Below are 12,500 nucleotides of genomic sequence, written 5' to 3'. Positions count from 1 at the left end.
CGAATAAGTTAATGAAGGAGTAGATTAACAGAGTGACTGACTGGACAGCTGACTGACATATTGAGATAGATGGTTCATCACCACATGCAAGTTTATATGAATACATGTCTCACTCTTTCTTAACATTTCCTGTTGTCTGGCTGCCCTACAGAAAGTAGTGACAGAGGGACGGAACACTGAGTCCTTGAAGGGGCCGGAACAAAATCAGTCCTTCAAATACAGCGCACCTCAGACATGTGACTCTGAGAACGAGGATGAAGAACACATTGAAATTTCTAAGATTGACTGGGTAACGGAGTGGCTGGACAAACATTGCTTCTTTGATGAGCAGGCCTGGGGCGCCGTCATGGCCGGTGTTGAGGCCACGCCAGAGGAGATGGAAAACGAACTCCAGGACAAACCCAACCCTCCTGTCGGTAACTTTAAATTGGATAGTAGCGAATACACTTCACTAGACAACACCTGCCCCAAGAAATTTCTCGCCGCCCTCACGCGCCTTAATCACTTGCAAAAGTCACACGATGATATCCTGGCACAGCTGACCTTCCCCAACAAAATGGTGGTGCAACATGTGACATACATCGTCAAGGCCTTCCTGAGACGCATGTACTTTAGAATGAAGGGCAAGAGCCACAAGAAACAGGAGGCCGTCATGCGCAAGATGCACTACGCCATGCAGGGCATCGTGCATCGCTACTTCAAGCGGGGCATGGATAAGAAAGTCTATTTACACAAAGCAGCGGAGAAGGACGAGTTTGAAAACTGGAGTGATGATGAGGATGACGAGGAAGGTCGAGGCGATGACGACCAGATGGAAGAAGGAAACGTTAATGAAACAAAAGACGAACAATGTGACGAAGTTCAGGAAAACGAAGAGAACCGGTCAAATAATGAAGACGAAATCCAAAAATGTAAAACAGCAATTGAAGAGATAAAGATGGCGAAGAAGTTTGTGAGTAGCGCTGTCACGCTTCACGCACAGGCCCCAGAGACTCTGCTGAACACCATGGAAGCGATTTACAACGGAAAGGTGACGGTGGAGCACGTGCTCAAACACCCCCAAACTCTCACCCACCAGAATGACCGCGTGGAAGGGAGCGTGCCTGGGATGGAGGGACAAGACGGTAACTCAAGCAACGAAGAAGACGACGAGGACGAGTATTACATCCCTGACGACAAGTCACACGCCAGCCTTGAGTTCTCCGACGACGAGAGAATGCACTGCCACCTCTCAGACGTGGAGGATGATGAGTGTGAAACGAATGACGCTTCTTGGGATGAGGAGGACGACAGTGACGCTGAGAGTGAGGCCCGCTTGAGTCCCACTGAGTATCCCTCAGATGGCGAGGAGTCCAGTTCGGTTGAAGACGGCGAGTGCGGTGGTGCCAGTGATGATAATATAACAAAGAAAAGCCAGACATCACCAGAGAAGGAGGTGGACTTCAAGCTGCTTAACAGACTTGCCGGCGAATTCAGTGATGGTAGCGAAGAGGAGGGGCACGAGAAGGCGGCGTGGAGGCGGAGTCAGGATGTGAGCCGCACTCTGTGGATGCAGGAAATGGTCTCTGACTGCCCACTCAAAGACAAGACTTACAGTCAAGAATTCCACTGCTGCCGAGCTCCTTTGTTCCCCAAGGTCAATCTTTCAACACATTCCATTCAAGAGAAGGAAAAAATTCTTGAACAGTTTATGGAAAAGAATGTCAGCAGAAACATTCGCCGCTACGTCATGAAAACAGTTTGCCGAAGGAATTTCGCGATATTCAAAAAGTTGTGGCGGCGTGCCAAGGGCCTCAAGCGGTTCCCAGGCCTGCGCCTGGGCACACAGGGCACTGCAGCGTGGCAGTCTTTCAAGCGGCAGAAGGCCTACCTTAACGACTTCCTCATGACAGAGAAAGAGGCCCTTCTTTACAGTTTGTCGCGGAAGCACAAAGTGTCGTGTGAAGAAATCTTCCAAGCACAGGCGACGGTAGAAATGCTCCGTAAGAAACGGCGACTCGCAGTCAAGATTGTCAAGTTCCTGGACCAGCTCCCCATCCGCCGCCTCCAGTACCTGAATGAGCACGTCCTCGCAAAGGCACAGCGGGGAAATGGATGGGAGCCGCAAAGTCACTCAGACATGACTTCCGTGTTGCTGTTTTTACAGACTGTGGCTACAATGCAAGGACATGAGTCGCCCTTTCCCTGCCACGGCCCTGTGTGCGAGAAGCTTCAAGGCTACGTGGAGAGCCTCGTTCACGATATCGACGACGAATATAAGTTCTTTTGTAAGGAAAAGGGAAATCAGGCCCGCCGCGAGGAGGTCAAAGTAAAATTGAATAACATGAGCAGAAACAAGTTGGAAAAGTACTTGTCTGTCGCGAAAGAAACTTATCAGAGCTTGACGCGCAAGTTTCTGCAGCAGAAGCATAAATACCTTAAGAGACGCTTATCGGAGCACGAGCTTAACAGTCTGTTTCCCTTGTGCCCCAAAGATGACATAGGTCTGATGCACCTCCCTAAACACCAGAGGCTGCTACTGCTCACCCAACATAACAACAAACAACTCAAGCTCCGGCGTGATTACATTAACATGGTCAAGGAAAAGGCACGCCACACCAAGACAGTTCTGGCCAAAATGAACAGGTTCTTGTCGCGGAGTTCGGCTCAAGACATAATTTTGAAAGTTTATGACATTCAGACGCAGGAGAGTGAGTGGGCACAGAGGAGCAAGGTGCTGGAAGATGAGGCAATAAGCTACCTGGAGGTGTCGCCGCAGGAGTACAAGGAGTCCACCAAGGACTCCCTCACAGGCCTCACCTGGGACATCTGGAGTGACGATGAGCAGGACAGTGATTCGGACTGGATGGATGAAGGCTCAGAGGAAGGTGAAGGGGAGATGAGGAAGGAAGAGGAGATGGAACGAAAGGCTGACTATACTGAAAACGAACCGCTGACTATACAGAAAATATTCCGTGAGCTGCATGTACAGTATTATCCTACAGGAAATTACATACTTAAAAATCAGCAGGATGTCCAGGAATCCTATCCAACTTCCTTCCCCTTCGAACAAAAACCCTGGGAGACTCCAGTCCACCACGCGATCCTGGATAGATTCGTAACGTATCTTAGCAACAACAAATCCCAGAATGGCAGGCCGTTGAAGATCGACTTTCGGAAAGAAATACGTCGACTCTGGCACTACAAACCTAAAGGGTTCATCAAGACCATTCGATGCTACGAGAACCTCAGCAAAACTTACAACAAGGAGCACAAGAAGACGTTACGAGCATGGACGGTCACGAAGGCTGACGAAGACCACGAGCACCTAAAGCACCATGAATTCAAAGTGTCCTCGGAGTGCGAAGGCGAGACTCAAGCAACACCTACGAAAGAAAAAGAGAAAATCATTTCAATGAAAAGGAAATTCCAGGTAAATGAAGACATTACTCATCAATTTCTAAATGCAGAGTCAAAGAAAATTAAACTGGATCACGATGAACATGAAACAAAGGAAATGGATACTGGAAAAAAAATCAAAAGGAAAATCGAGGAGAATGAACAAATTACGCAAATTAATAAAAAATCAAGAATGGCGGATATGACAAAACTATTAATACGATGTGCACCTCAGCAGAAGACGAAGAACAAAAAAAGTCAGTGAAAAGGCGATTTCAAGAAGAATGGGATGTAATGGAACACCCAAAAGACAACCTCAAAGAAGTTCAAAATAAGAAAAAGAGGGTTTGGCGAGAAGAGAGTCACGAATTTTAAAGTGGAAAAATTTTGAAAGCAGTGAGGATGTAGAAGGCTGAAGAGAATAAGCATGTGTAAACTATAAAGACAAAAGTAAAAAAAAGATAAAAGTAAAAAATTTTATTAAAAATATTATTAAGAAATAACAAAAACAAATAAGGATAAGAGAAGAAAGAATGACAATAAACAAGAGAAAATATATGATTTGATGGAAAATAGAGAGATACTAGAAAAAAAAACAATAAGACTAACGCTTTGTTGATTGGAAAGAAATTAATTTTTGAAACAAAATAGGCCTTGGAAAGAAATTAAGAATTTTACAAGAAATAAAAAAAAAAACGACTTGATGGAGAAGGAGGAACAAAAGAAAAAGAACTCCATTAGTGGAAAATTAATGATTGCACAAAGCTAGAATTTTGAAATTCCCGATCTTACCTCATCGCCCCCCCCAAAAAAGGAGAAAATTAATGAGAACAGCAACAACAAAATAAGGCATCCTGGAAATAACGACCAAAATCACGAGAATAATAAGAAAAAATAGTTTTGGCTAATTTCAATAAGATTTAAGAAAACAGACTAAAAAAAAAAGGATCGACAGTCAAAAATACTGAAAGCACTAAAACTTATGCCAAAACACTACAACGAAAACAGAAGTCAAGCATTAGTTACTTAAAAAGTTACTTAAAACATTAATAGAAGCCTTCAAGCACTAAAAATGCAGTCAAAACAACAAAAAAAGTTTAAAAAATAGGCAAAACAATAAAAAGACAAAAAAAACAAACAAGAGTAAAAACTTAGAAAAAAAACAATTAAAACATTAAAAAGTGGTGAAAATACTGAAAAAAATGTCAAAACACTAAAAAGAAGACAAAAATACTACAAAAAGTGTCAAAACAACTAAAAAAAAAGAAATCAACTCTAAAACAAGAAATCTAAACACTAGAAAAGTAGATAAAACACAAAAAAACACAAAAAGAAACTAAAAACTAAAAACACTACAAAGGAGTCACAAGAGAAAATGTTGTCAAAACACTAAAAAAAAAAATAAATGGAGTAAAACACTAAAAAAGAAAATAAAGAAAATAAAGAAAAATTAGTAAAAAATGAATGAAAATACAAACAAGTCAAAACATTACAGTGAGCCAAAATTGAAAAAAAAATGAAGTGAAAATACAAAAAAAAGAAAAAAAAATATTAACATATTAAAAAAAAAATGCATATTAAGAGAAAAGTGTTAAAATAATAAAACAAAAAGACAAAAAATAAACAAAATGAAAAAAAGAAGTTTAAAAACTAAGAAATAAAAAAAAACAGTTAAAACACTACTAAAGCTCAACACACTAAAGTAGGAGCCAAAACAATAAAGAAACCAAAACAATAAAAAAAAAATATCAAAACTCTAAAATTAGAATCAAAACACTAATAAAGGAGTCGCAACACTAAAAATTAAACTAGAATAGAAAAAAAAAAACATGGAGTCAAAACATAAAAAAAAGAAAAATTGAAGCAAAATAATAAAAAAAGAAAATGAGTCAAAACATTAAAAAAAATGAAATAGAAGTCAAAACAATAAAAAGACAATAACTAAAAATATTAAGAAAAATAATGAAGATACTAAAAAAGGATAAAAGGCAAAACACAAAAAAGAAAAAAATAAATAAATGGAGTCAAAAACACTACAAAAACATCAAAACACTAAAAGGAAAAAAAAAGTAAAAATAAACTACAAAAATTCAAAACACTGTAAAAGTAGTGAAAACACACACACACACACACACACACACACACACAAAAAAAAAAAAAATAAAAATAAATAAATAAATAAATAAATAAAAAAATAAAAGTCAAAACAAAGAGGCAGGAGTAAACAAACAAAAAGTTGAAACACTAAAAAAAAGTAAAAAAAAAAAAAGAAAAAATGGAGTGAAAACATTAAAAAAATCAAAATACTAAAAAAAATATGAAATATACCCAGAATACGAAATGGAGCAAAATAATAAAACAAAAAAATGGAGTTCAATCAGTAAAAGAAACAAAAAGTAAAAATGCTGAAAAATAATAAAAACATTGAAAACATTCAAAACACTAAAATACAAAATGTGGAAAATGTGAAAAAAAAGAAAAATGGAGTCAAAACATAAAAAAAAAAACGAAGAAATAATGAACACTAAAATAACAGGGAAATGTCAAAACATTCAATGAAAAAAGAATTCACAACATTAAAAAGTAAAAATAAGATGGAATCAAAACTCTAGAAAAAAAAATGGAAATTAAATCAAAATAATGGGGAAAAAAAACAATGAAAGAAGAAAATGGAGTCAAAGCACTAAAAAAAATAGTTCAAAACAATAAAAGAAAATAAGTGAAAACACTAAATTAATAAAAAAATATGGAGCCGTAACACTAAAATGTAAAACAATAAAAATAATAATAATTAGAGTAGAAAAAATAAATAAAAAAAAAATGGAGACAACATGAAGAAACAAAAAAAATAGTCACTAAAATAACATTAAGCCAAACACTAAAATAAATAAATAAATAAATAAATAAATAACCAGTGGAAAAACAACATTACAAGAAAAGAAATTTACAAGTCAAAACAAAAAAAAGTTAAACTTAAAATAAAAGATGATAATGTCAAAAGTATTTATAATAAAATAAAAAGGAGCCAAACACAAATACTAGAAAATGAAAAAAAGTCAAAATACTAAAAAAAAAAAAAAAATACAAATGTAGCCCCCCCCAAAAAAAAACAAAAAAACATAAATTAAAACACTGAAGAAAGAAGAGTAAAAAAAAAGCTGGAACAGCCACAAGACAAGCCAAAGGAAGACCAAAATAAGAAAAAAACACGAATTGGGAAGTGGAAACCTTTTAAAACAGTATTAATACACAAGGTTCAAGAAAATAAGAATGTGTAAACTATTAAAATAAAAAAAAATAAATAAATAGATAAAAAAGATAAAATATAAAAATCTTAAAAAATCATTATCAACAAATAACAAAAAACAAGTAAGGTTAAGAAAAGAAAACAAAATATAAGAAACAAAGACAAGAGAAAATAGATGACTTCATTTTGAAATGAGAGATATTGTTAAAAAATAATAATAATAATAATAATGACTCTTCATTAAATTGAAACTAATTAAATTTAGAAATAAAACAGTAGGCCTTGAAAACAAGTCAGGAATTTTCTTTCACAAAACCAAAAATTAAAGAAAGAACTTGATAGACGAGGGACAAAAGACAAAGGACTTTAAGCGGGGACAAACCATGACTCCACAAAGCTACAATTTTAAAATGCCCGCACCACCAATAAAAAAAAAAAAAGGAGAAAATTCATGAGAACAACAAAATTAACTCATCATGCCAATAATTACAAAAATCAGAAAAAATTAAAATAAAAAAAAATTGTTCAGCCTAATTTCAATGAAATTTAAGGAAATAACCAGAAAAAAAGATGGATAATGAAAACACTAAAATAAAGTAAAAACAATAAAAAAAAACATGTGAAAATACTAGAAAGCAAAACAGGACTCAAAACACTACAAAAGGAATTAAAACATTAAAAGAAAGAATCAAAACACTACAAAAAGAAAAAAAAAGGAGAGAAAATAAGTGAAAATACAGCAAGGAGACAAAATACTCAAAACACTAAACAAAAAGTCAAAACAAAGAGGGCTAAAAAACACCAAAAAAGTCAAAACACTTGAAAAGGCTGTCAAATAAAAAAATATATAAATAAATAAAAAGATGAATAGAGGCAAAATACAAAAACGAAGATGAAACAAAGAAGTTAAAACAGTAAAAAGCAGTCATGACACTAACAAACGGAGTGAAAACATTAAAAAAAAAAATATATACGAGTATATATATATATATATATATATATATATATATATATATATATATATATATATATATATATATATATATATATATATATATATATATATATATATATATATATATATATATATATATATATATATATATATATATATATATATATATATAGTCAAAAACAAAAAAAAATCAAAACACAAAAAGAAGAAAGACATTTGAAAACATTAAAAGAAGGAAGGAGTTCAAACGATAAAGAAAAAAAACAAAACACTAAAAAGATAAAACGACTCAAGACACTAAAAAACAAAAAAAAGTTAAAACATTAAAAGAAAAAAAAGTGAAAACACGAAACCAACACAAAAGTTCAAAACACTGAAAGAAAAAAAAATGTAAGGAAAAAGAAAAATGAAAAGAAAGTCAGACTCAATGATAAAGGAAAGTCAAACAATCAATGAAAAAGAAACATAACACAAAAAAGGCTCAAAATACTAAAAAAAAAGTCAAAATAAAAAATACACATTGAAAATAGTAACCAAAACGTAAAAAAAAAAAAAAAAAAAAAAATCAATATTAATTTGTGTATCCTGGTGTGAACATCACCACACCAAGTGAAATTCACAAGAAAAATGGCACAGTAAAAGAAAAACTGACAAAAAATGTTCACCAATATATATATATATATATATATATATATATATATATATATATATATATATATATATATATATATATATATATATATATATATATATATATATATATATATATATATATATATATACACTGCAGCTAAATGTTAACATAATATATGGAGGATTTTCCTTTCTCTCAAGCAAAGAAGAAAAATGGAGAGAGAGAGAGAGAGAGAGAGAGAGAGAGAGAGAGAGAGAGAGAGAGAGAGAGAGAGAGAGAGAGAGAGAGAGAGAGAGAGAGAGAGAGAGAGAGAGAGAGAGTGAGAGAGAGAGAGAGAGAGAGTTTCAAGGAATGAAGTAAAAATTACCAAACTTTATTCCCCAAAATAAGAACAAATATTGTATAATGTGCACAATGAAGTATTCATTAAAATATAATGATAATAATGATTGTTGACTATATTGCAATGCCATAATTGCAAGTGTCACTCTTCTCATACACTGCAAATATCATTTATTTATTTATTTATCATTTATTTACTTATTTAAAAAAAACATTTACGTTCTAACTTATTTACGTTTTCTCTAATATAATCACATACATATATATTAACCCTTAAGTGGGAAGAATGTTATCATTCTCCTCATCACAGAACATGGAGAAAAATTAACAAAGATATATGCAGGTATACATCTCTGAACATTCTGCATATACTGTACATAAAAATAGAAGCTTCCAAGAATATTGTCTCCCTTATCACCATACCAAGCAGTCTTTTTACAAAAAAAGAAAAAAAGAAATACGAAGAGATAAAGAAAAACACCCCAACAAACCACACCACACACACACACACACACACACACACACACACACACACACACACTCCCATCAAAATGTCGTTGCTCTTCCCGTCAATCAAGATAGCGCGCGGAACTCACTGCCTGCCCGGGAACAATGCGGCCGTGGAAAAATACGTGGATGAGAGATGCCTTAAAAATAATAACCTGAGAAGCTGTGTGTGTGTGTGTGTGTGTGTGTGTGTGTGTGTGTGTGTGTGTGTGTGTGTGTGTGTGTCCTACAACAGGGAACAAGGATAACAATGGGGAAGTTTTTATAGAGTTTATTGGTATGTATAGAACGTTTGAGATTTATTAGTTTATTCCGCTGATATCGTCCATTGGTAAAAGATTGTTAGTTTAATATTTGCTTGAATCTTTACACACTCCGATGGTTCAGCTAATTAACTGGCAATGACTTCTGGATCGAGTGCTGTTTGATACGGTTCTCTCTCTCTCTCTCTCTCTCTCTCTCTCTCTCTCTCTCTCTCTCTCTCTCTCTCTCTCTCTCTCTCTCTCTCTCTCTCTCAACTGGCGTGTTTATTTGATTTTCAATCATATTTATGCAAAAGGAACAAGATGTTTTCTTGAGAGTGGCTTTTTCATTACATTTCCTCTGTGTGGGAAGACGCTGCGTTCAAACATCTCAGGGAATACTCGGTGGGGGAAAATATAGCGTACTGAAATGATCACAAGACTGCACGATTCTTCTTTATATTTAATATTTATAAATCTCTAATTGAGATAAACACACGATGTTTTATTTTATTTTTATTTATGCAAGAGGGTAACAAAAATTAGGAAACAAAAAAGGCCGCTAAGGCGAAAGTCCTCAGAGAAAAAAAAAAATAAATAAATAAAAGTAAAAACCAGAGGATAAGTAATTTGAACCTCCCTCTAGAAAGAGTTCAAGTCATAGGAAGGCGGAAATACACAAACAGACAGGGAGTTCCAAGGCTTACCAGAATTTTTCAAGCAACGTACACTTTTTCTTTTCTGTCATCATTACAATCTCGGAAGGAGTTCAGAAATAATGTTATTACGATGCACAGGCCTTTCAGATTTCATGTATTTCAGTTTTGGAATGTATACCATAATTATATTAGTTCTTGTTCAGTTCCCAAATCACGCACCTTTATAACACAACACTGCGTTATACAGAAGCTGCATAAAGGATGACGAGTCTATGAAGGCAAGCTGACTGCACAGAATGACTCCTCACTTCAGAGTTTTCATAAAGCAAACGTCTCACTTTCTCATTTGGATTACTGAAAATGGATGACCACTTAAGTTGGTAATATAAATGCTGCGTATAGTTTTTTTTTTTTTTTTCGTCTAGTTTTCCCTGACAGACTAGGGAAAACTAGAAAAACAAAAAAAAATAAAAAATAAATAAATAAATAAATGAAAAAAAATGTTGCGTGTAGTAAAATTAGATTATTCCCCCCCTCTCTCTCTCTCTCTCTCTCTCTCTCTCTCTCTCTCTCTCTCTCTCTCTCTCTCTCTCTCTCTCTCTCTCTCTCTCTCTCTCTCTCTCTCTCTCTCCTTCTATCCAAGATTCACCAAATACCTCCTACCTTCCAGTTCCAGACACACTCCCGCCCTAAACTCAGGCGGAAAAGTGTGCCATAGATTAAGAGGGAAGCAAGATATGGGACGTAAGGGGGAGCGATATGTATTGCCGGATTATATCATAGAGTGGAGGACCAACCATTGTGTGTCTTCATCCGAGGCTACCACAGCTCACTACTCATTTATGTTTTTTCGCTGCCTCTCCCTCCCTTTCTCTCTAATCCCGTCTCTTTCTCTTTCTCTTCTCCTTCATTCTCACCTCTTTCCTTCTTTCTCTTTCTCCTTCATCCTTACTCTTTCTCTCCATCATTCTTCACTTTCTCCTCCATCCTCACCTCTCTCTCTCTCTCTCTCTCTCTCTCTCTCTCTCTCTCTCTCTCTCTCTCTCTCTCTCTCTCTCTCTCTCTCTCTCTTTCTCTCTCATTCCGTTTTCCTTTCTTACTTCATGTTCAGAGCGATGAGCCAGGATGCAAAGACTGCACAGAAAAGTACTTGAGGTAGAAGTTTGAGAGTGGGCAGCCTTGCAGAGAAGACTTGCGAGGATCAGCCACAGACAAGGCACCGGAAAGCTTCAGAAGAGGGAATGCTGCCACTGTATTCCCTTCACTGTCCTCTGGTTACTTTGTCTCAGGACGTCCTGTATTTGATCTCCTTGTCACCCGCAGAACACCAGATACTCTTTTCTCAAACGTCTGCGCGTCAGATCTCGACTAATTTTAATACTTTTAACGAGAGTTATTAGGGTTTTCAATGGCGTCCTCATGTTTCCAGTGATAGTTTAACAAGGTTTCTGCATCATCAATATAGATTATAGAGATTGCGCATAAGAATCTGAATCTTGGACTTGAGAGAACGTCACAATGGCAACACAACAGGCAATGACGTCATCAGTGACCTGCTGCCGGGGCGTGCTGGGCACCTGTCGATGGGTTTTGGTGCACAGTTTAGTCTTACGCTTCTCGATGCACATCAACATAATCAACATCTATATAACGTCCACACGGATGGTGATGAGGATAATTAAACACATCGGCTCATATTTGTGACCTCGGTGTGTTTAATAATTCACGCAATTTTAATAGACATTTATATAAACAAGTACATCATTTTTGCTGAGCGATCGGCTCTCGTGGAACAAAGCTCACTATACCTGCGATTTTCCGTTCACTTCTGAAATTATAAGATAATATTCTGAAGTGCCTCGGTGTCTTTTCTCACAGACTTGTAATGAGCAGTGGTGGATTTTTTTTTTTTTCCTAATTTTAGTGAAAGCTTAATAAGAATTCTGCATCATCAATATGATAAAACATTAGAAATCGGGAAATCATGTCTATGGCATTTACAATAGTCCTTATAGAACACAACGCATACAAATACAAGAATTCGTGACATCAGACTTACAATTTTCAATTTTTTCATTTTTTTTATTTTATATATACACACATCATTATTATCTTGTTTTTTTTTTATTTTACTTTTAGTCTTAAGTCGAATTTTTCTTTCCCCTTTATGAAGTTTTTATTTATTTTTATTAATGTAGACCGTGATATTTGTTATTAGTATGGGTAAGCAGTGAGTGTAACACTCCTCTACTTGTACTCACGACTGACAACAACACGTCAAAAGAGTTCACACTCACTGGATCGCGGCTTGTAAATATGTAGGAGAATGATTGACCTTATAATGAAGTGACTCAGTGTCCCAATCAGTGGTGCAGCAACATCTAACGTCAGTCACGTCATTCCCACCACGGATGCTATAAATTACTTCCACGCTGATTAACTCTCAGGCTGCTGTGGCTTTTCCTCAACCTTAATACAGTTTTGTAGCGCAGGCTTCAAGTGTAATTACTGAACATGAGTAAAAAAAAAAAGTGGG

General features: G+C 35.3%; 1 protein-coding gene and 1 long non-coding RNA gene across 2 annotated transcripts in view; one reads left to right on the top strand and one right to left on the bottom strand.

Moving 5' to 3' along the window:
- The window catches only part of LOC135099415 (uncharacterized), an 8,840-nt gene extending 3,963 nt beyond the window's left edge, over window positions 1-4,877 (top strand). The window contains exon 3 of the mRNA XM_064001745.1: window positions 152-4,877. Coding sequence (XP_063857815.1) covers window positions 152-3,643 — 3,492 coding nt within the window. The 3' untranslated portion in view covers window positions 3,644-4,877. The remainder of the gene's footprint in view (window positions 1-151) is intronic.
- LOC135099419 (uncharacterized) overlaps window positions 1-12,500 on the bottom strand; it is a 108,940-nt gene that overhangs the window by 72,169 nt on the left and 24,271 nt on the right. The window lies entirely within an intron of this gene.

The sequence above is a fragment of the Scylla paramamosain genome, unplaced genomic scaffold (assembly GCF_035594125.1).
Source record: "Scylla paramamosain isolate STU-SP2022 unplaced genomic scaffold, ASM3559412v1 Contig127, whole genome shotgun sequence".
Taxonomy (NCBI): Eukaryota; Metazoa; Arthropoda; class Malacostraca; order Decapoda; family Portunidae; genus Scylla; species Scylla paramamosain.
The sequence above is the reverse complement of the archived record's forward strand: the minus strand, read 5'-3'. Positions and strand labels throughout refer to the sequence as shown.